This window comes from Euprymna scolopes, chromosome 10 (genome assembly GCF_053919585.1).
Source record: "Euprymna scolopes isolate OS-2025 chromosome 10, ASM5391958v1, whole genome shotgun sequence".
NCBI lineage: Eukaryota > Metazoa > Mollusca > Cephalopoda > Sepiida > Sepiolidae > Euprymna > Euprymna scolopes.
Genome location: NC_136491.1, coordinates 22,689,916 through 22,715,572, shown reverse-complemented (window position 1 = coordinate 22,715,572; position 25,657 = coordinate 22,689,916). Strand labels below are relative to the sequence as shown.

The 25,657-nt window shown below is 35.3% G+C and overlaps 1 protein-coding gene across 1 annotated transcript in view; it reads right to left on the bottom strand.

Annotated features, from left to right (window-relative positions):
* Positions 1 to 25,657, bottom strand: part of LOC145285861 (meiosis regulator and mRNA stability factor 1-like) — a 48,774-nt gene that overhangs the window by 11,541 nt on the left and 11,576 nt on the right. Inside the window, exons 5-12 of the mRNA XM_080134302.1 lie at positions 22,680 to 22,815; positions 20,582 to 20,754; positions 13,740 to 13,903; positions 12,830 to 13,086; positions 11,110 to 11,248; positions 8,181 to 8,272; positions 8,045 to 8,087; positions 1,529 to 1,731 (exon numbers count right to left, since the gene is read on the bottom strand). Of these exons, the coding sequence (XP_079990428.1) occupies positions 1,529 to 1,731; positions 8,045 to 8,087; positions 8,181 to 8,272; positions 11,110 to 11,248; positions 12,830 to 13,086; positions 13,740 to 13,903; positions 20,582 to 20,754; positions 22,680 to 22,815 (1,207 nt within the window). The remainder of the gene's footprint in view (positions 1 to 1,528; positions 1,732 to 8,044; positions 8,088 to 8,180; positions 8,273 to 11,109; positions 11,249 to 12,829; positions 13,087 to 13,739; positions 13,904 to 20,581; positions 20,755 to 22,679; positions 22,816 to 25,657) is intronic.

The following is a 25,657-nucleotide window of genomic DNA, read 5'->3' as shown; positions in this document are numbered from 1 at the left end:
CCTATGTAGAGAATTATTCATATAAAAATCATTTCGTGTCTGAAAGTCAGGAATATAGTAAGCAAACAAATCCAAGGGAAGGGGGAGAACCAAGTTTTGGTAAATATTTATATACTTTCAGAAGCTTTCTGCTTTATCGTTATTTTCATGGCAAGTGCTCGACTGAGCTCCAATCTATAGCTCCCCCTTGCCAAACTTTCACAAGGAACACCCGTCTAGCAGAAAACACTACCAATTCCCCCCCCCACTCTTTATCTGTGCCTAAACCTAAATGTAGATTCCATGAACAAAGCTTTTAGAACTGCACGCCTATGGAATTGTCTTCCGTTTTCCTGCTTTCCAGCTAACTACAATATGGTTGTCTTCAAATCTAACGTAAAGTTTTTGATAAGCCGTTTCATATAAGTTAACAAATTCACCGAATTTCCATTACTAACGATTACTTTGTCCAATTGTCTACTGTACACTCTTTAACCCTTATCAGGGCCAAAAGTCCACTCGAGGATAAATGCCTTGTAAAAAAAAAAAAAAAAAAAAAAAAAAAAGTCTAGTTTTCAGTTTAGATATATTTTTAGATCTCCACAAAAGGATCTGAAAAGTATTTGTATTATATGGCATAAAAAATTTTCTATAAACATCGAACAGGTTTAATCAGATTTTGATCTTCATTATCAAGTGTTTAACTCTCCAAACTTTCCACAAGACTGACCTACTTGAAATGACAAGTATTAACTACCGTTATGCAAATTAGTTGGTCTCCATTAGAATTGATACAAAAGTTTATGTTCCAGTTATTGAAGAGAACTTTTTGAAATAAAAAGATTTTCATTTCAAATTTCGAAATTTGCTGCCGATTTACCCAACTTCCAGATTCATTTTTTTTTTCACACCACCTTAGATCAGAAAACTCCAAGACAGATTTAATAATTAGCATTAGAAAAAAAAAAAAAAAAAGATACAGGGCAAAATGCTATTTCAAAGATAAGAGTGTATTTTATTCTGTATCAAACAATAGTATTTAAGGTGCTGGAAGTGTTCTGCTCTTCAAGGTGGGGAATCACCAGGCATTCGCTTCCACTTCAGAAGGTTGGTACCAGTCGGGTTGAAAACCGTCAAGTGGTAACATTAAGTCAACCTAGATCTTCCAGGCACCTTCTCGCCTAAAGAAGCCATGTTAAGTTCATAGGTGGCATGCTGTACAGTGTCTAACCACTCAAGACAAGCGCATGTCATCCAAAATCCCAATATAAAGAGTTAAACTCCAACTTTTGTCAATCCTTTAAGAGAGAACTAAAAAAAAAAAAAAAAAAAAAAAAAAAAAAAAAAAAAATTGGATTTTAAAACTGCAAGCTAAACATTTTCTATTGGAACTAAAAGATACAAAAGCATCTGAACATAAAGATAGGACTGCAAAAGGGATTCTAGTTTGCCGATCATGGCAAGGTCATAGTAAAGCTATTGTAATCTTAACATGTCTAACTCTGGAAGAACACTGGTATTAAAAAAAACAAAACAAAAAAAAACTTACCGTGACAACATGAGGGATGGCTTCAAAAAGTTCAATTAGTTTAACGAAACCATAATCAGCCACTCTGCATTGTCGACCAAAATGGTGGTGGTATGAAGGGATGAATTTGTTGAAGGCCATTTCGCAGAGTGGATTATGCTTTAGTAAATCGACCACTTCTCTTGAAAATTGTTTCGTTCTTGCAATTTCTGCTTGTGTTTGTTCTGAAAGAAACGAAACCGTTGGAAACTAAAGCTATATTGCGACAATACTACGGCGAATATCTTTCATTATTTAAACCTTGCAAATTACAAAGCGTTAAATAAAATTTTTTGCTGCATTGTCAAGGCAGAGAATATTGACAAAATTAAACCCTTACATCATAAATACAATCAGAATTTCTAAACGCTAAAGAAACAAGTATAAGAATTCGTGATGAACATTTTATTTGTAAATAATAGAAAGACGTTTTCTAGGTTATTTTCCAAATACAATTTAGGGCATCCTGATTGTCTGAAATGAAATCACCGTTAAACATACGTTAATGAGAAATGACACGTCTATTTTGTTCTGCCCATTTTCAATCCATTTTTCTGCTACTGAAGTTTTGTATCAGTTACCATGGCAACTGTTACATGCAAATAAACTGGACACATACTAGCAGACCGCCCGGCAATAAAATACCCTTAAATGATATTGATCATTGCAGATTTCTTATATTGGATCCAATGTATAGTAATGATTTAAATTAAGTGACTCGTGGCCTACCACCGAGAATCGAAACCAAAACGTTTAGCTTACGATTTATTTTTCCTTTGATGTTAAAGCCTGAGCTATAAAGACATGTTTGCGGCAAGGCTAAAAATTAAAACCTGAACCAATAGCGATTACGTTACGCATGCATATTCATAATGCCATCATTCAACCGCCACCTGGCAAATTCCATTTTTGTAAAGACTTGTGTACCGAGCACTGTTGAAGTACTAAAAATAACTTCATGTAGAAAGATTGAAGAATCTTTTATTTGCATGTAGTTCAGGTCTTAATTTTAGTTTGATGCATACCCCTCATGTTTACCAGCGAGGAGGGGGAGCAAGACTAATTTCTATAAATTAAAACGCCCCTATGTACAGCGAAGCTATTAAATTGATTAGGGAAAGCTTAGATATAAAGTAAAACTATCCGGATATAGAGTTGTTTCAAATTAGCTGAATGCAAGCAAAAGTTAGCTCGTTCTCTGCTGCTTGTGATGCGCTAGCCATGCTTGTAACATTTGTTAGAGATTCTCAGAAATATTCTAGTTCCAAGGTAGATAACTATGCAGATTTGAAATGCATTTACAAATGGAAGATTGTTCATAAAATACTCAAACGTGAAATTGTTTGAATAAATATTTAGGTTTCATACAAGAATTGAAGGTATCCGATTCTCTAAAAGCGCTCCTCACTCTTCATAAAACTAAACACGTGACTCAGCAATTGTATTCAAATTCATAGCGTTCAGTTACTTATCTTGGGAGTGAATTCTATACAAATATACACGTACCCAACCTTATATTAAGTAAATAGAATGCAGAAGATTCTAAACATTTATGAATATATACACATTCCAGGTTAATTTTACAGCGGTGAAACAATGAATTTTAAGCTTCATACAAGAGTGCTCAATACCGGAGTAGGGCAAGATACTTGTTTTACATAAGCATTTTTATGTCGCTACACATTTATGCTCATGAAAAAATAGGTCAAGAGGGGAATATTGCAATGTGACAGTTTGTCTTACGTTTTTTTTTATAGCAATAGATACACAGCGATCTCCTGGATAACAGTCGGAGCGCTTACAATACGAGTCAGAACCGTCATTGAGATCCGAGCAAGACTTAACCATTTACATTTGATGGATGGCCTTAAGCGGTATGCCAGTTCTGATACCAGGCTGCATCAGCGTCTACAGATGCAGTACCTTCTCCAATGACATCCGAATGAAGTTTGGCCCAGATAAATGTGCCAACTGTGCGCACAGAGCTGAGAAATTATCTATACAGAGAATAGGTGCAAGATTTTCTCTTACAAGGATTTTGCCCTTGGCAGAATGGAAGAAAACCAAACATTACAAAAAGCTCACCTTAAGACTTCAATGTAAATTTTATTAGAGTAAAAAAAAAAAAAATAAGTCTATGGTTGCAAAAGAGGTGTCATCTTCAGCTATCTGCCATTTTAGGTAACATTCTCGAAGGGAATAATAGTTCGTCTTCGATAAAAGTTGGGTAGAATTCCCACTGACGAAGTAGTGTGCAGGTTGGGTATGTTAATAGGACTTCCAAAATGGATGCTGCTAGCTGGGCATACATGAGTCCTTGTAGAATCAATCCGATGGCAGACAAGGCAGGTCAAACCATAGACCTTAAATTCGTCTCGACAAACATTAAATTGTAGCACAAGCAGATATAAATTCTGCCCCACTTCAGGACATTGGTAATTGCAATGATAATGTTCCGCTCCATGTTTGGGCATTAAAACATCTCAAAGCAGCAAAGTATTTTTGCTGCCTCGATTTGAGAGAGAAATCCGCGCTTTTCCAACGCTGCGCCCTTTTGGATTTTGATCTGAAAAGGAATTTTCCACAGAGAACATTCTCGCCAGTTATAACATGCAATTTGATTAAATTAAAATAAATCTATGGGTGGAGAAGCCGTCCAATAAAAAGCTTACTTATTTCTGCAGAATCTTACATATGCAACTAGATAAAGACACTGACATCAGAGATCTAGAAGACCACGAACCTTACAAAAAAAAAAAAAAAAAATGCCAACAAATATTACACATTAATGGTTCTGGCAATACTTTTCTACAATTGTAATATTCCCGTGTTTTCTAATTTCATTGTCATGTTTCAATTGTTTGGTAAATTTTGTATTTTTCATTTACATTTTATAACCGAGATCGCGATACCTTAGTTGCTTGATCACTAGGCCATTCTTGTATAACGTTTATACATTTATGACCAATTTAACTGGAATATGGTTGTAGTTGATGGTGGCCTGTGGTTGTTTCTTGCTAATGGAGAAATGGCTTTGTTGCAAATGTTAGATTCCCACAACCAGAGGCAATCAATTTCCTGCACTGATGATTCCGGAAGGACAAAACACTAGTCTATCCCTATATAGATATCCCTAATCAAGATTTCTGTACGACTTGCAACATGAATTAGGATTTTCAGATAACTAAAATTTTAGGATAGCTAAATGACGATTAAGAGTTGCATTCAAAACAAACGAACAAGACAATAGGGGTAAAGTGCTGGCTGCTCCATTTTTACGGAATGCATAAAAATCTAGATGATAAAGCAGTATAGCAGAAACAAATAGAACTCTTGTGTCAGTGCCTCCCCTGACTGCAATATGGCACATACTGACCAATCGGAGCCATAGCACAGGGACCTTTCTTACCCCCCTAAGTAACTAACTGCTTCCGTTCCAGACGAGAAAAACTCTTTCCAGCCAGACGCCAAAGAGAGCGGACCCGTTTCCTCACTCTGCCTACACCGGTATCGACGATTCCTACTTGGGAATAACTACTGGGCAAAGACAGACGAGTTTTATCATATCTTTTTGGCATCTGACTTGCTTCAATAAACCTTTTCCTTGTTAAGTTTTACGAAGTTGTTTGTTTATTCAGTAGCTTGTGTTGAATTTTATTAGAGTGCCCGAAAAGCACTAACTCAACTCCCTAAAGCAGTATAAGAATTAAGATATGGTACAAGATTTAAAACCAGTCTGCAGAAATGTTAAAGGTTGCAGAGGAAACTAGCATCAATATTACTACAAACTGGAAAAATAAAATCATACGTTTTCCTGAAAGGCTGGGAACTTCGTACAATTGTTACAGTTAAGGATAATATCTCGAGCAGTGAATTGCAGAGACTTAAAATTGATGGATCAGATCCTGAGAGCAAAGGAGAGAATAATTAAAGTCAAATTATTCTTGATGAAATGCAGTTGCGTTATATTAGGATGGTGCAAAACATTTTTTAAAATCAAGTTCAACTATATAAGTTGAACTTGAAAACGACATTTTTTGCACCAACTTAATATAACAAAGCAAAGTATAACTGATGCTATACTTATCCAAATGCGACAAATACAAAAGTACACCAAGAACATCTATTTTGCTTTTGAACCAGATAGAGTGCCAAAGAGTTGATGCAAGTTGTTCAAGCAATGTACAGAAATGCTTAAAATGGTTCAATTAACAGTAAATTTAGTGACAGATTTAATATTAAAGTAGAAGTACATTAGGGTTCTGTACAGAGTCCATAGCTCTTGTCTTAAAAGCATTATCCAGGAGTTTCGTATTTGTTACCTAGAAGATACGTGTTTAAGTCATACCTGTGAAAATATTACACTTATGTAAATTATAAATTTAAATCCATGAAATAGAAACTCGATTTAACACAAGACAAATCATGAGTATTTTAAGGTTTGAATAATTTTTATTCAAAAGACTAAGGTGAGTGTTCAAAAAGTTCATTTTACTTTCAAATACAAATGCATTGGAATGAACGGAGAAAAAGGAAAATGTTCATAAAGAGTACTTATTCCTCGTTTCGTTTTATTGGTCGAGTAGCGGGTACAAAGAAATGTTTGCTGGCTTTAACAGCGAAAGCAGGTGACTGTTTAGCTGCAACCGTCTCGTTTCCCCTTCTCATTTACAAAAAAATCCCGGGTTTTATCTCTTACCGGCTCACAGACACGTTGGTTAAATTTTATTTTTATTGCACCCCGCTCTCATTGGCTAATTAATTTAAATTTTTCTTTGACTGGTTTGGTGCATTGAGCCTATGCATTAGTGATGCGTTTACATACTGTGGCAGCCGACGTGTAAACATCCGGTTGGGAGTTACTTTCATGAATCCCCATAAAATATCGATTCTTTTAATGTCCTATTCTCAACACTAGTAAACCAAACATACGGTCTCCAACATTTTTTTGGTTCTATGTGTAACCAAACCGTTGAAAAGATCGAAAGGCGAACTATTTAAAATTTCAGATTTCTATCAAGTGCATATTTAATTTTTAATTTCCAAATTTAATGGTAATTTAGACAAGAAAAAAACAAAACAAAAAACAAAAACTAATTTCACTTAAACCTAATATTCACATGGAGTTTTAAAGGAAAGGCATTAGTGCTGACCAATTTTGACATTTGTTAAAACGTTCTCATTCAATACAAAGGAAAATTCGATTCTGCCCTAAATGATACGAGGTGACATCTTTAGAAGGATCTTCCATTAATAGGTTGCAATCTATTGCTTGTCAAATGAAGCACTTAGACAAGCGCACTCAACTTAACTTAAGCTACCTGAAATTGAAGAGAAATCTTGATTACACAAAAACTTGTACCACTGGATTGGTTGGTTGCTTTACAGCATATCAACTCTTAATGCCGAATCCAGTTATTTTGAAAAGTTTTAATATTTTTTTTTCAAGTCTATTTTTATTTAACCCATAGTGTGACCCTAACAGATACAACTCTGGGTCAGAGTGGACTTGGGAGCAATGGCAATTAAAGGGTGGCTCCACTCAAAGCCCGCAGACTGGGGCCCTCATTGGTGATAGTTTAGGTCATATCAAGGACCTGTACCACTGGAAGACAGACGTACGACAACTAATAGTGTCTGCCAAATTTGTAATCTACAACTTGAACAAACTGATGACCGTTTTATTTTATAAATGTGCCACTAGAAAGACTATGGCCCCACAATAAGTCCATAAAAGCAGCATCTACATTTATGTCTAAACCACACCTTTTCATAAACTTACGTTAGTTGAATTATTTTTTTTGGGTGGTGGTGCATAAAGTATTATTTTCAGGGCAGGGATCGAGACTTAGTTAATTTTCATGCCATTTGAGGGTGGAGTCTTACAACTATTTTTTTAAGGACAGGTGAAATGCTCTTTAGCTCCAGTAGGCAACCACGAGACGATTTCTATAAAAGGACTGGCCACCATCACCCACTGGGTTGGTGCCAGGAAGGGCATCCAGTCTAAAAAATTCGCCTCCATTGTGGGAATGACAAAAAAAACTGAGCGAAGATAAATTAGAAAATTTAAGCTGTCTAAAATGTAAAACAAAGTTTAACCAATCAATTGTCTAAGATTGGAATAGAGAAAAACATTCTTAGACAGGTAATTAAATCCATTTAGTGAAATTTTAACTATTTTTCCACACGGGAACAGACCTAGTTACCAACTAAACTTTATTACAGACAAGGAAAATCCCAACGCATTTTGGCATCGTATAACAAATCAAAGAATTTAAACCAGGGAGAAATTTGTAGGAAAGAAAAATCATATCTTAAGAGGCCTGAACTTCTACACAAGAAAAATTTCGGAATATGCTAAAAGCCAGTTTAACATCTGAGATGCATACGTTCTTAAGTATGGCAAGAATTTATCCGAAGAAATTTGCAGTTCTTTAGGTTTTGCTTATCAAGACTGACAATTCGGTTAAAAAAAAAAAAAAAAAAAAAACTTACCTCTCCTAGGTATGGCAAGTAATGGATCAGGATCCTCACTGACCTACAAAAGACAGACAAAATGTTACTAGGATGTCACCAGAGGTAAAAAAAAAAAAAAAAAATCTGACTATAAAAGTACTAAGAAAATACATACTTGGATTGTAGCAGACGAAACTTCTGACAGTATATCTTCGATTTCACAAACACCATATTCGGTAATATCACAGGGCTTCTCCATTACTTTTACTGAAAATTTATAAGAGAAAACTATGGAGCAGTAGGTAGAAGGCAGTTTAATGTAAAAGATTTCCTATGCTGTCAGTTTGAAGGCTCAAAGTGAACAGCTAATTTTTTTTTTTTTTGGGGAAGAAAAAAAAAAAAAAAAAAAAACCTAGGTAGAATCAGAAAAAGGATATCTTTGGGGGGGGGGTAACGAATACTACAAATTATAAATGGATGAATTTCAAACTCTTAAGTGCTAAGAAACATCCGTCAATTACTAAGTGTTAAAACAAAGCCAAAAAATTCAAAGGCTAAGTGTTTCAAGTTAGTATATAAAAATGGAAATGGTTTCGCACATTAAAGCCCGATTCATTGTTGAAGCAATTTTAATACTTAAAAATGACACTCATCACTGCAGTCATGGGTAAATTATGCTCAAACCTTGACTTTGAAGTTTGTCTAGACAAATGGTTTTAGGATCAGGAGTTTCACATGACAGATTATGCACCCATGCAATTATCTTATGTTTGCTAGTGAATTCATAATCTCGCCTTAAAAAAAAAAAAATGTAGCTCATCTACTCGTTGAAGGAGTTAAACGATTTCAGATCGCCAAATTCACCACATTGGAGAACACGTAAAAATCTGTACTGTTCCCTTTTCGACGTTATCGCAAACAAGCTTTTCAACTGACACCAGATTGCAAAGTACACCATACCGAGGTCGAGCCGACAAAAAGAATCGTTCCCAACTGAAGAAATGCTGACTGTATTGTCAAATCCGACCGCGTCTCAATTTGCATAAGACGTTTTTGCCTCTTGTCAGAAGGAGAGTTTAAGACTCTTAAACGAAAGACACCCACGCTAATCATGCACACTACAATTTTTCCTACGCCGACGATTGCTAGCATTGTAATATTTGTAAAAGTACAAGGTTATAGCAAAGTAATAGAAAAAAAAATTAGAAAATAGGTTAACCTTAAGGGTCTGACGTAGGTCATTTTAAAGTGACAAGCTTTAGAGCTTCGAAAAAGACGTGCATGTGACCAATAAGATCGGGAGAGAACAGACCATAGACGATGATGGCTCCCAGTAGAAAGGATCAGAAGACGTTAGTCTAGGACTAGTGGCAGACTTCCAATGGGGAAACATCGGTAATAAAAGTTGCTGAAAAGACACCAAGATTTGATTGATTGGGATGAATCTTTCCCGCTTCTCCCCTCCGAGGATCTGTCAAACAAGATCAGGGATGGACCAGTTTTTTTTTTTACACGGTGGTCACCACTTATCAAGGCCCGGAAGCCACTCAGGGATAAAGGTTATTGCAAGTACAGTACGTTAGTGTGGAGATTTGATGAAGTGTTTATTTAAGGGGGCAGTTCATTAGGAATTTGTTGATGTTGGACTTGAACACATCCAAGTTGTAGTCAGGTGGGAAGCAGGCAGACGGAACAGTTCCACAGGCGTGCAGTTCTAAGAAAGCTGTTCATGGAATCTACGTTTTGATTTAGGCACAGATAAAGAGTGGGGAAATTTTTGACAGTGGATTCAGCTAGACGGGTGTTTTTCGTGAACGATTGGCGAGGGGGGACCAGAGATTGGAGTTCAGACGAGCACCTGCCATGGAAATAACGATAAAATAAGGATAGGCTCGCAACGTCTCTTCTGTGGGAGAGAGGTTGCAGGGTAGAGAAAAGGGCATCCCCCACTAAGCCACAAAGTCTATTTTGTACTCTGTTAAGGCAGGATAGGCTGTTTTTACCAGCTCCTACCCACTGATTTCTGATTGGTCTGATGTTACAGTCCCAAAGAACTGTTATTTGTCCATTTCCATTGTAATTGTCACATGCCCGTTGGTATACTATGTGTTTTATATGCAACAATTAACACTTATGCCATATAGAAAACGGACACATACACTGCATGTACAACACTAGACGATGCACGAGTTTAGACATGTACAGTACATAATGTAGAAACAGCCATGATAGAACTCCCTACACTAGTTCGCAGTGTAATTTAAATTGTCCGCAGCTGAATACTTGATGCTTTGCTAGAACTATTAAGGGTATTTTTATCGTGGCTTCATTACTAGATGGGTTGCCTAGTATGGCTTAAGAGGCCCATCTACCCTCGAGAGAAGGATACTGCAGCAGTTTCCCAATCTGGTATTTTACCTCGTGGTACATACAATACCACTTTCCCAAATGATCACTACTGGCCAGGCTCAACGTTGCTTAACCGGCATTTCAACGTGATTGTACCGTAGATAATATCCAGATTATACAGAAGTATTACACATTCGTTCTGGTGCCGTAATATCCCGATATAACACATTCAATAGAAATAAGCTTCAAAACATGAACATTAGGTTTTTTAAAAAAAATGGGGAAGCCGCAGAGTACATGGTAAGATGGCCGCTGTAGTGTTATCATAGAACTGCTTTCATACGCGTAACAAGGAAATCATGGCGTATGAATATTGATGTAAACCGCCTAATACATATCGTATTCGACAACATGGCGTAGACCTCTACACACGTACCTTCAATCTCTCTTCCTATGTAAATATGTAATAAAGTTCTATATCAAATAAAACCACAACTTGGTTATCAATTACTTATAATAACAAACTTAAACAAACGACAGCCGCTACAATATGAATCCGAAAATATTGAATAAGGAGTCTATACAAATTACGAGATGATCACCATTAAAATCGATACATGATCTCTACTTTAAAATCATTCACTTGACGGGGCAGATAACGCAAGTGTTCATAGAAAATACAAGATATATTTTGGATTTAACCATATCCCAAATTGAAAAATCGACAAAGCTTAAAAAGGTTTCAAAGTCCTTACAGTATGCCGAAGGAAATTCAGACAAATAAATCTGTTTGTTGGTTCGCACTTTCAATACTTTAAGCAGGTCTGAAGTGAAACGACGAATTTGAGCTTTGCGACTCAAGGTCAGACTTTTCTTTTCTCCTGTTCCAAGAATCTAGAAAACAAATTCGGCAAATATTTTATTCAAAGTTTATAAAATACAATTTCCAACATAAGATTCTTAGAAATAGGAAGGTACTTTAACATGAATTTTAAAATGGTTTTTAGGGCTTTTTTAAATTTCGAAGATTTTAGTATATATTGTAGACTAAGTAAAATGTGATTAAAACTTAAATATATCATAGAACACAAAGATTCGTCAATAAGCTCGAATATTCCCAAGTAATATTCCAGTTATCATGCAAGGTGAGAGTGAGAATTTGAAGAGTAACTGGAGCAATTAAAACACCATGAACAAGAATTGGTTTTCATACGATTCTATGCATCTCATTCTATTATGTAAAGTGGAATTTCCAAAGATTTGATTTACCAGTTTGAAAAAAAACAAAACAAAAAAACCCAAAAACATTTAATATTAAATCTTCGAATAACGAGAATTATTTCTATTCTATTTTAAAATAAAAGGTTTAAATTTAAGTTTGGCTTGGTAATATTTTTTTTTACAAACGATTTAATCCATTTAAGCTATCCAATGCCCAATCATTTGACTTTTTAAACTATTCGTGAAGGATGAAGTTTCTAATCAGTTTCCTGTTATTCTCACAAAAACGGTTCTATCTAATAGACGGTATCTTGACAGGGATCCATACTCCAGGCTAGAATGGACCTGGAAACAGTGGTAATCATGAGTGCTTCCAAATTGGGTTCTATCATCAAATGCTGTTTTAGGTCATTCCCAGAACTGAGTTTATATTTTGATGCCAAAAAAAAAATGATCTTTCAAAGTCTTTCAAATTCACCATTCATGTTATAAGCATAAAGAAATGTATACCGTGAATAAGATATTCCATTAAACACGCTTTACACTCTGGATGTCGTTTTAGGAGAAATGCGTTAATTGCGTGGATTATAAACGGTATGTTACGCGTTTCTAGATTTTCTAAAGCTTGGCTTCTATTCCAAGTTGTGCTAAATGGAGAATAATTCGATTATCTTGGTTCTGAAGTTCTTGACATCTCGTGGATTAAAGCATTCAGAGACCGACAAAAAAGGTGATTGATGCAAACACAGAAAACAGCGATTCTCCAACTTTGTCAAAAATATCGCTCAAGGAATGTAAGCATTAAGAGTTAGAAAGTTAGCATGTCAAGCAAGTACCTTGTAGTGGCCGTTCAATAAGGTTAACATGCAAATTTGAGCAAAGCGGACCCAAATTATCAATTCTCTTGCAAAATCCTACATTTTTGTAGACAGTTGGCTACATGGTATATTAATAGATATACTTCATGACCTATAATAGGTAGCTTTTCTATTATGGGGGCGGGGGCGCGGATCATAACACGTTATTACATCTTTAAGAGTCAATGTATTTAAGATGGTTTTAAATAAAACCATTGTAGTTAACCCGTATACCCTTTTTAAATATTCCAGATGTTACAAAGAATGTTAATTAACAAGTGATAACCACTTATTGCTAAAAAACAAAGCGATAATATGCACTTGAGAGGAATACTAAACTGATATTAGAACTAGATAAGGAACCTATACATCATTTAGCAAATCAGATTACACAAACCTGTAGGACATGTGGTATAGCTTCAAATAGCTCTATTAGTTTGGTGTAGCCGTAGTCAGCCACTCTGCATTGTCGTCCGAAATGGTGGTGGTATGCCGGTATGAATTTACCAAAGATCATGCTGCATTGTGGAGTATGTTTCAGCAAATCGACAACTTCTCGGCTGATCTGACACAGCTGTTGAGTCAACGTGGGACCACTAGAGGTGGACGTCAAATTTAAATGGCTTGTATCAGCTCCATTCTTGTCAGGACATTCTAAAAGATGGAAACAAAGCTTGGTTTTATTGGGGCATGGAGGTTGCAAGTATGCGAAACTGGCTTTGAAAACCCGAATTTCGTCACGTGACGGATCGGGCAATCTCAGCAACATGGCTAACTTTTTGCAGTTTAGAGTCGATGGACGGTACATGGTGAATAAGAATCAAGAAATTTAACAAGCAAAATAATTAACTTTATAAAATTAAACTCATCCTTTGGCCTTGTGCTATGTTTAAAACGCAAGTCTAAAACATGTTTAGATCCGATAGCAAGTAGGTTAAATCTGGACAATATAAACAGATTTGCAGAACAGGAAATCTGGTATTGTCACATTGAAGGGAAGCGATAAAGGAATTTCATGCCAGCACATAAATGTTAAACCGGAAGTTTTAAGTATTCCAGTCATGTAGACCAACGAGGTGGTTTAAATACTCCTAAATAACCAGGATCCAACTTTTCACCAAGTAGACTTTTGCTTGTGAACATTGCTCCAGCTGAGATTAACCCATATGAGAATGACCAACACTCCTGAAGCTGGATTAGACATAAGTTGGATTTTATGTGACGACAGTCAGCATTGTATAAAGACTAGTCTTAGAACTAAATGTCAGAAAACCCTAATTCTTTTAAAGTAAAAATATATACATTACCAGAAAAAGGCGTCGGAGGTTTTTCTTCCCATTGGATTTTCTTCACTCCGTTGCGTCCTGTAGTAATTTTAACGTCTAAAACGCAGCTGATGAGGTGTTCTAGATTTACGCCCTTTTCCGTTACCTTTAGTGGTTCGAATTTTGCAGCATAACAAGCTGGAAAACTGAAAATTTTTAAAGACATTAAAATTTTTATTCTTTCAAATATGTTTACAGAAGGTTTATTGCAGCAGTAACTGTTTAAGAGAAACTAAGCACACATAATACATATAATACAATACATATATAATACATATATATAATATAATACATATATATAATATAATACATATATATAATATAATATAATACATATATATAATATAATATAATATAATACATATATATAATATAATATAATATAATACATATATATAATATAATATAATACATATAATATAATATAATATAATATAATACATATAATATAATATAATATAATATAATACATATATATAATATAATATAATATAATACATATATATAATATAATATAATATAATACATATATAATATAATATAATATAATACATATATATAATATAATATAATATAATACATATATATAAATATAATACATATATATAATATAATATAATACATATATATAATATAATATAATACATATATATAATATAATATAATATAATACATATATATAATATAATATAATACATATATATAATATAATATAATATAATACATATATATAATATAATATAATATAATACATATATATAATATAATACATATATATAATATAATATAATACATATATATAATATAATACATATATATAATATAATAAGTAATTTTTTTTTAACTTTGACCCCTTAACATTTGTTTTTGGGCTCAAATCAAGTTAATAAGTTAGATCAATGTCCAAGGAACCTATATTTAAAATTTCAAGTGCTTAGACCCAAAATTGTCGGAGGAGTTTGGTAGAGTTCTCAAAGGTCAAATCGTTTAACTTTGAACCCTTAACAGCCAAATTTCTAGCCGAAAACCTGATCAAAGATTTTCCCAAATCTCAGTACCCTGTATATCAAATTTCGAGTCTGTAGACTTAAAATTGACAGTTATTGCGTAGGGAAATGTACAGACACGTTCACTTAGGTATCTTATAATTTGGGTTTTTGTGTATCAATATGAATATTACAAGCTTTTTTTTTTTTTTTTTACAGTGATCACCACTTATCAAGGCCCGGAAGCCACTCAGGGATAAGGGTGATTTCAAGTACATTACGTTAGTGTGGAGATTTGATAAAGTATTTACTTAAGGGGGCGGTTCATTAGGAATTTATTAACGTTGGACTTGAACACATCCAAGTTGTAGTCCGGTGGGAAGCAGGCAGACGGAACAGTTCCACAGGCGTGCAGTTCTAAGCAAGCTTTGTTCATGGAACCCGCGTTTTGATTTAGGCACATATATAGAGTGGGGGAAATTTTTCAGTGGATTCAGCTAGACGGGTGTTTTTCATGAAAGATTGGCGAGGGGGGGGACCAGAGATTGGAGTTCAGACGAGCACCTGCCATGGAAATAACGATAAACCACTATTTTAGAAAACCATGTGCCATGGAATTGCATTCATCTGCAAAAAAAAAAAAAAAAAAAATACTTAATTTGCATATTCTTTTAAACATTCATTTTAATTCCCCATTAGCTTTTTCGGGTTTCTTGTGGAATGATCATCTTTAGTTAACTATTACGTGTAATTATATTCATGCAGATAGTCTACACGATTTATATTTGCGTAAAAAGATCAAACACGAACCCCTTCTATATTTATGTATGCGTGTATATATATAAGGTTTTAAAAAATTTGCGTATCAAATCGTCAGTTTTTGGTCTACATGAAACTTTATAGGGTATTCAAACCCATGCGAAACTTGGGTTTTAGCAGGGACAAATCGGTGCAAAACTGAAAATTTAAATAGTATTTACCAGGTGACGATCGAACCACGGCATACGAATATGCATGCGTAACAAATCTTCAGGTTTTAATTTTAGCCTTGAAAACATGTCTTCATTAACGTCAAAGTAATGAATTGTAAGCTAAACATTTTTGGTTTCGATTCTGGTAGCGCACGAGTCTTTTCAACGTTTTAAATCAATATATATTGGCTCCAATATATACAAAATCTGCATTAAAATATATTAAAGCGTATTTTACGCCCGGTCAATGCCGGGCGGCCTGCTGATTATTACCATAAAAATTCCATGTAATAAAACTATTAGATGGATAAAGTTCTTGCGTTTTTAAAAAAAAATTTTTTTTACTTCGTCGCCATAAAATTTCTTAAACCACCATTATGCTATGCGTTCAGTAGCGCCCTCTTAAGACACCATCAAAACCCCCAATACTAATGATTACTACAATACTATCTCATTGATTACTGTACACGCAATAACCCTTATCCCCGAGTGGTCTTCAGGACTTGATAAGTGGTGACCCCCCCCCCATGTAAAAAAAAATAAAAAAATAGCAATTCCTTGGCCAAACTGATATCGCGAACAGTTTCAGTTTTCAGCCTAGCTTGAATTGCAATAAGAAAATTGTGCAGGTTTGTTTTTCCATCTTATATTTAACGTTCTGAAAAGGTGTTTTAAAGCAATTGTAATTTTACGATTAGATTGCGCAAAAAGATAAACACCTTTAGAATATATTGAAGTCTAAAAAATTCTGCAAGAACTCTAGTAGCATGTTACCCAGTGTTACCGATTATCACTACATGTAATGGTTAGAGTATATTTAAGTTTCAATTGGAAAATAAACCGATCATACATTATGAGGGGAATAAAGAGTGAATCTAAAATTTTTAATCAACAATTTAATGAACAGCTACATTCGTGTTCAAGGATGTTTGTAGAGATACATTTTGCGTGTCCAAAAAAACAAACAAAGACCAAGTTCACCGAGTACATCTAAAGAGAAACACAAAAAGCGTTAAAGCAGAGTTACATATTTATTCGAGACGTTTATTTACTCAAGTTATAAATACAGAGTGGGTTGTGTGCGTGCATGAGTATTTATATTATACACACGAGTATTTATATTATACACGCGCAAACGAAGCTGAAAGTTCGTTGCGCGTATTGTTTGTGGATACGTATGTCTGGTGTTTGTATGTGATCGGAAGGGTTAATCAAGCATACGTTGAATGTCCATTGCGTATGAGAAAGTTCGTTAAGATACGTCTATTCATTCTTACCTTGAAAAGCTACGTACGTTTTATCTTAAGTATTTGTCTGCCGAGGCAAACGGAAAATATGCATCCTCTTACATAGACGGTTCGAATGAAAGAACGTAACAGGAAATAAAGAATGCCACCTTTTGGACAAACCAGGAATCACAAGGACAGATAACCAGTGCGTAATTGAGATGTTTGTGTGCGTATGATAGGATATCAGTTAGAGAAGAATCCGCCCATATGTTCTTACCATCGGCATAAAATGGAATTAACTGAATATAGTTTACATTTACTGTTACACCTATATTTTAAGATTTATAACCACTTAGTGTTTATCCGATACAAACGAGTTGGAAGTTTCAATATCATAGAACACAACTGCTGCAAAAGTGGGTTCTCTCTACCGTGCTAGAAAGCTACTTACGCCTGAAAGTATCCTATACCTCTATAAGGCCACCATTCACCCATGTATGGAGTATTGTTGTCATATTTGGGATGGTGCATCTGCTGCTTCTCTCACTTCTTGACAGGGTTCAAAAGTCGCCAACCTGGTAGGTCCTGAACTGTCATCTAGGCTTCAACCCCTGTCCCATCGACGAAATGTCGATCCCTCTGCCTGTTCTATGAGTATTTTAATAGTGACGAACTACCCCCCTCCCGATGTAAATACCCGTCAACCAGCTAATTCCCACGCTACACAGATCCTAGGTGTAAGAAAGCCTTCTACTCCAATAGTTTCTTTCCCAGAACTGAAAGACTTTGGAACTCCCTTCCGGGATTCTGCTTTCCCAACTGTACTGACATGCAGAAGTTCAAGTGTAATGTGAACAGACATCTTGCTACTCATCTCCCTTCATAATGTCCCTGCAACTTATGTCCCCGATAGTAGCCCCCTACTTCAAAGTGGCACTGTGCCTTGTTTGGGGTGAAAATTGGATATAAAAATGAAATAAACAAATATCAACGTTCAATTAAGAGCTTTCATACTTTCTATATCCCTTTAAATTTTCAGTTATTAAAATTGTGAATGTTATTTGGGCTAATATTTATGGTTTAAATTTCATGCAAAGATTCAAATTTGCAGCACCTGGGGACATTAATACTGACCAATTAAAATATACCAATTAAAACTGAATATTTGAAATGATAGATTTGTATTCAAGTTATTGTTCTCACGTTGATATAACTTTCCACCTTCAGATTTATCTTGAAACGGAGTTTGCAGGAAATTTTGAACTAAACCCTTTACTCCACTAAAGTAGCTCTCGTTCAAATCAGACATAATTAAGTAGACCGGCTAAGTAATTCGTAGTTAAGTTGCCCACACTCAGGGTTGAACTTTCAGAAGAGTTCATTTAAAACTGAATTGAAAAAAAAAATTCGGGTTTATTAAACTAGCGAGGGTACCAGGCGTTGCCCGAGTGTTATGAGGTGGGGGTAAATCAAAACAAGGGAAAATAAAAGAACCCTGTTTAAATAACTTTAAATCGGAAAAAACAAAACGAATGTGATGCAACAAAGCGAACGAAAAAGAAATGTAAAATAACCCTGTTTAAGTGTTGAAACTTAAATCGGAAAAAAAGCGAAAAGGAAGAAAAAAAAAACAAAACAAAAAAAACAAACAAAAACATCTAGGCTCGAACGTGAAATCTTAAGATAACGACGCTGCTACTATAACGACCGATCTATGATCGCATGAGCGAAGTAAGTTTAAATATAAAAACCTACCTAATTCAAGAAAGAACGTTTTTGTGCATGCGTGTTTGTCATAAAGGAACGATTTTTTGCTACCCCTCCCTGTAGAAAAGGGCCCAGTTGAGGGTAAAAGGAATTAATGTTCCTAACCAAATTTTCGATATTTGTTGTTCGAAGGGTCGAACTTCAGGACGATACTAATTTCGTGAAAATCAGTCGCTTCTGGAAAATTTTAGGCAGACATACAGTTAAACAGACTTGCCCTTTATATTAGATATTTTTATAAAAATAATTCCCATGTTAAATTCTATACGACAAGTGGCTGAAACCTCAGCTACTAATTATCACGAGTTTTACAAAGGCATCAACATTTGAAAACTGCATCAATCCTTTGAAGTAAGCATCGAAATCATAGTATCAAAATTATGTGAAAGCTTGTAAAATACGTTAGTTTAAGCAGATTTCTGCAAATTCCATAAGCTATTTTCTCAAGTCCAGGAACGCCATATGTAATCCATATTGAAGCAAGGTATATGTATACCAGCGACATCTACCCTAGGCAGATGTAAACGGCTTCTTCCAAAGGAGGAACTGTCAAGGGAATAAATTCAGAAGCAGTATCCAGTTGCATGTATATCCCAGTCAGGTGAGATAATGAGGTTAGTTTTTTTTTGTTTTGCAGGTGTTGATATCCTAGATACAGCAAATGGAAGGTCATTCATCTGCTACAGACCAGGATCAACTTCCGGTGATCCATCGAGAACGATATCAACGTGAATCAACTGTATATAAGCAGGGTTAGGGTTAGTTATCACCATCCATCTATATCTCAATCGGTTTGTGCGAATGCATGCATTTTTATGTCAAAAACTTTCGACAGACACGACGAATCCTAACGAAATTGATATTGTTTTCAAGCACGACGTCTCGGATGACAAATCCGAAAAATTGGCCCAAAACAATTTAACCCTCAACTGGGCAGTTTTCTAAAAGGAGGGGTCGGTTTGTACGTAGAGATCTTTACAAAAGTTATCGTCTCGGTTGGATTGACTACGCTTAATTTCAATGTTTAGGACTTCCGGTTGAGCAATGGAGCCCTCGTTTCGCCTTAGGGGTTCGAGCCTGCCTACCACCACTTTTTAACACCTCTCCAGCCAAACCGCCTACTGCTTGGATCCCCCTACTACCACCACTTTTTTTTTTTTTTTTTTTTTTTTTTTACACACCGAGGTTCCTTACTACACCACCCACACACCCGGGCAACGCCGGGCACCCCCGCTAGTCCTTTAGATATGGATAGTGATTAAATGAAGAGATCATGCAAAAACATCTGATGCTGCAATTGTGTCGAATGCAAAGACTAAAGTATAAATTTGTCCGAGCCAGGATCAACATGCAGTTCAATGAGATCTACATTTGTGTCAGACACCCATAAAAATATTTTCAGCATGGTAGCGATATACAACACATTAAAGGATACAATCTTGGAATTTCCAATGTTCTGCGAGACTATTTTGTTTATAAAATCGCAACTAATAACTCGAGGGAAATGGTGCAAGTATTGACTTATCTATTTAATAAGAGTTTTCCCTTCAGACTATAAACTTAATTTGTTCAAGAACAAACAAGTTAACAGAATTCAGTGAAGATAAACTGAAAACAATTGAATCCGCTAGACTCTGCAAATCCATATCATTTCTGTACTTATAGAGGCTTGACTAGGAGTTTGGCTTTATTCACGTCTGCCCCTCAAATTTTAATCCTTTAAGATGCAGATAGAGTACCATAGATGATCTATAAGATGCCAGCCAAGCACAATAGCATGACAATCTCCGAAGTTGGAAATTGGAGGTGGGGGGGGGGGAGGGAGAAAGTTATTTCCATGCTAAACGAATGCATAAAGAAATATTACTTACCTCATTAATGGTAGATTGCCATCATGCTCCTGCAACAGAGTGTGGACTTGAGGGGTGAAGGTTTTTAGACTCAAATATACATTTGGCAGAATCTGGCAGTCCAAAGCCTCATTCTCAATACCATTTTCTGGGCAGTGAAGCAGACAGAGTGAAGGATTGCTTGAATCTTTGACCTTCAATAAAACAATGAAAAACAGCGTCTGAAAACAATTCGGAAGCATAATTTACTAGAACTAAAGTCTGTATAAGAATAGAGTAAAGCTCGTTATTCAAGTCAATTTCATTGAGAATACTGTATATGGCGAATAGAAATGTGATGACATCATTAGAATGGTGATTCGAGGAGTCAGATTTGAATTTCTTCAAAATTGAAACCAAGAATCACTTAAAATATATTTGAAATATGAATTTGCTTACAATTGGAATTTTAAAGCCAAGAACGGCACTTGCTTTAAAATAATGATTTAAAACTGAAGCTATGAAGCTTGCGACTAGGTGATTGTAAAGAGAATTAAGAAAATTCACTTCAGAAATAAAAATGGCATGAATATTGAACATTCAAAGTTACTGTTCATAAGATTTATATCCAAGAAAAAAAAAAAACTAACATGTTCTTTGCTTTAATTGCGAATTTTAATGTTCAAAATCTTTCTTGCATTTTCACGTGGGTCGAGTGTTTGCTCTTCAAGAGGCTTACTGTCAATTTAAAATCAAAGTGATTTTATATTTCCAAGGAATAAAAATGATTTATAATTTGTGCGATAAAAACCCAATCGAAAGATTGCTTTATATTTTTCAAGAGAAATGTTTTAATATCGTTTTTGATTTTAAAAAAAAATTACTTTTCTTTAGATTTTACTAATTTAATCAGGACAAGTCCTGAATCTAGAGGATCTACACCATCAAATTGCTACAGGGACAGTGATATAAGGTTCAGTGCGTGCAGTTGACATTACCATTTGTCCTGGTAAATCAAATCATTCCAGTCTTAAGACAACAGAATTCAAATTACATGCAATAGACGTGGGTGGGTGCAGAGAAATCTGTTATACAAAACCTTAATACTCAAATTGATTTTGTAGGACGCAAGCTATCAATAACAGAATCTTAATTTCTGTTAAAGTTTCTTGTAATTTAAAAAAATTAAATTCATAATCAGGATTTATCTTTGAGTTATTTTATTGCTAATCGTCCTAGACGCTCTACCGGTGAATGCCGACGAGTCTGTTCATGCATTTTTGTAAGCCAGACGCTTATCCTAATGTGCTTGCGTTTTTAAGCCACAGTTGACCTCATGTCTACTTTCCTGGACAGGAGAGGAATAAAAATAAAGATTGTGCAAAGTATTAAAAATCATTTGTTCAGATACGAACACTTGTTGCATGCAATAATTTGCATAGTTATTTTAACAGACTTCTAGTATACATTAGCGTGAACGGTGAATTATGTACAGGGTGGTCCTAATGTATTAACCCTTTAGGACCTGATCTAATTCAACCGTAAATAAAGTGGAAATTGATTCAGACACGCCTTGTACGTATTAAGTATCCGAGTAGATGTCATATCTCCAAATTGCAACTGTCCATTGCTTAAATTCAGTATGCCGCCATCTCAGTGAATGATTTAGTTTCTCAAACACTTTCAAGCACTAAAAGTTTATGAAATGCAAACATTCCCAGTGATAGTTAAACTTTTGAACTTCATAATTTTTCTAGTTTGAAGAAGTCACTTTTTAAACTAAAATATTTTAATTCATATAATTCAGGTCATAAAGTGGTAAAAATGCAAAGGTACAAAACGAATTCTGTTTGTCATTAGTTACACCTGTCCATATGAACGCTAGTTTCATTGTAGCGAGTGAAAATCTATACTTTCGTGATTGATCCTGTAGACTTTTACATATTTAAGTGTGCGCCAAGAAACTATTTACAATTCTAATCCAGTGTTCTATACAATTTGGCTAAAAAGCAATAAATTGCAAACATTTTGCTTATATTCAAACGTTTGAAATAGCAATATCTTCCAAGTGGAGGATTTACATTCAGCAAGAATTCGACGGTATCAACCCCCCTTTCATTCAAGACAATTATTTAATAACCTCCGGTTCCGGTTTTGGAGCAGTTATCGAATATAAAGCTGTGAGATGGACCATGCGCCCTGCACCTCCTTGTTCTCGAATTTCTAGGACGTCCTTCATTTTGTAGAGTTCCGACACAGTGATTGACCGATGATACCTAGGAAAAGAGAAAACTTTAATTCGTATATTTTATTGCACCTGAAATAAGATTAGACATATCAAAGTTTGAATAATTAGTGCATTGATATTGGTAGACTTCAAATAACTTGATTTATCAACAGTCCAACCATAATAGACAAGCTGTTCAACATTCGATCAAATTTAAATACGGATATCGAGGGGAAGATCTCCAGTTTCAATCCACGAACGATTGAAGAATTTGCGATTTAGTGACCATATAGTCATTTATATAAATCAAGCAGTAGCTGTACGCATGTTTGTAAATACTGAACAGGTTAACTCTTAAACTAATGATCATAACACTAAAATTAATAGGAAATAAGTCGTACACCAAGGATGGTTTATAACGAGTAAAATACTTGTTTGAACGTAATGCGTACAGAAATGTCGGAAAGTTGAAATGCAAAATGTTTATTGCCAACATTTCTATTACTTTCGCGCATGCGCAAATTCAATCATAGCTAGAAGTTGGTTAATTTTAAATCTTATCCAACTGTCGATGGAATTTGAACGGTAGGGAACGCAACTGGAGCACTAAAGGTTTTAGTTCTCATTTTAGCTGATGGCACCAAAGTCTTTAATTTTCGAAATTGGTGCTTTATATAATTAGTTCTAATATAAAATCTGCATAATTTAAAATGCAATTTAAACGTATTTTACAATTTGGCAAAATTATAAAGGGTAATTGTCCCTGTAGAATTAGGAGTATGACTACATATGACGAGATCCCTGGCGACACCAGATGATCTTGCTTTTCAAATAGAGCAAGAGATGGGAGAGGAAAAATAGATGTTTATGAGATTCCTGTCCACAGAAAAGAGTAAATATTTCAATGAGAAAAGAAAATGTATGATTTGATAATGATTCGTGGAACAAGAGATTGTTTTTCTAGTTGGATTGGGTAAAAAAATAAATTTTAACTACTAATTGAGCGAGACAGGTACAATGACTTGGGTTCAAAAGGTCTGTTTTGGTGTCTGAGAGGTGTTGTCGTTTGGACCCACCTGTTGTGTTTAACTGCCAGATCACCAGCCAGTGATTGGTTGGTTGGACAGATAAATAAATTGAACCTAGGGAGAGATATGGTCATGAAAGACGAAGAGAGTAAATGAAAAAATAATGAGTTCACGAGAGAAAGAAAATAAGATAATGGAAAAAAGAAAGAATAACTCCAAAAAAGTGGAAGGAGGAATTAATGGTTTGATAAAAACCATTGACTTTTTGGAGTTAGGGTCCAGAGTCGTTTTTTACTGACTGGCATCGAGACGTACACATCGCTCTCATCCCGCCAGGGGCGGGGGGAACATCCAGAAAAGCTAAGTTGAAAAGCTCTTGTTCTTAGCTGGGAAATTGATTAATGGAACTTAAGTATGCAACCTACATCATGAGGCTTGAATCAAGAACTCGACTAAAGTGTAAAACGATTTATGAATTTTGTTTCGTTATATAAAAATGTCCCAGAGTTTTTCCTTGTTCTCGATTTGCCAACCTGAAATAAAGATGCAGTTTATTTCATGTATGCCCTGACACCAGATGATGAAAGAGACTGGATCCAGCACGAAGCCAGAGTGACGACCAAAATCGACGATGTTGCCACACGGACTTAGGGTCATGCACATTTCGCGTGCCCTGAGCCGCAGAGATATTTTCCAGTGACCAGTGAGAGTCTGGTCACCCTTGAGGGGTCCACCACTAGACAAGAATGTAGCCCTGCTGGGTTGCATCTATGGTCTTGTGAGCTGGGAGCGACGAACACGGTCAGAAGTACATCACAAGTATGCTCCAGTGAACTAGGATAGCGACGGATGCGGCCCGGCCCTCGGACGAGAGAGGGTTATATATTATATACATATTAGTCTCAAAGCCGATATTTTTCAGCGTTGTCTTTGACAAAATATGAGCATGTTTTTAGTAAAATGTGAAAATAGTGGAGGAGAGGTCACCAGGAAAAATAGTCTAGGAGAAGGGAGGCTCTACAGTTAATTTTTTTTTCCATCGACTTCTAGTATGAAAAAAGTTTCTAGGCATTTGAACTAGGATCAAAGTATATCTGAAGAGTAGAGTTAGAGAAGTGCTATATAAGAAACAAACGTTTTAACTGGTTCCCATGACTACCGATAGCCATGTTAGTCTCCCAGCATGAAAAGTCAATCTTTCACTTCATCCTTGCACAGTTTGCATGTAGGAAACTGATAACCGGATAATAAATGTTAAAGTTTTACAGCATCCTTCATATGCTGGGAGATTACCACTGAACATTTACGTTAGATTCATTTATCAAATTTATAACTAAAGCTTTCTACGAGAAAGCTTTAGTTTGAGAAAATCCACCGGAAATTTATTCTTATAAACTAAAACATTAAGATTTTCAACCAAACTCGATCAATGAAGGGAAGTAATGAACTACGAAAACGGTAAATTGGAAATTGTTCAGACTCAAGACAATTTAATAACTAGACTATAAATTCAATTAGTCAGATGAAAATCGTCAATAGCTTTTATTCTTTGATTTCATGAACCTAAACAATTTCAGTTCAATATTAGATCGTTAATTACGAATAAACGACTTGTTAAAATCAAAGAACCTGAAATGATTTATTCATGATAACCAGAACGGTTAAATATCTTCCTGGTACTAATGAAGACAGACGCCCTCCCTCTGCACACAGAACAGCCAAGTATCTTCCACTGCAAAATATCATGGCAATCCTTCATAGCTGAAGATTGCAGGTCAAAATTTTTGTGACGCACTACGGTGTTCTAGCATTCCACGCTCAGTACTGAAAGTCTCACAAGTAGTGCATAGGTAGTTACCAGGG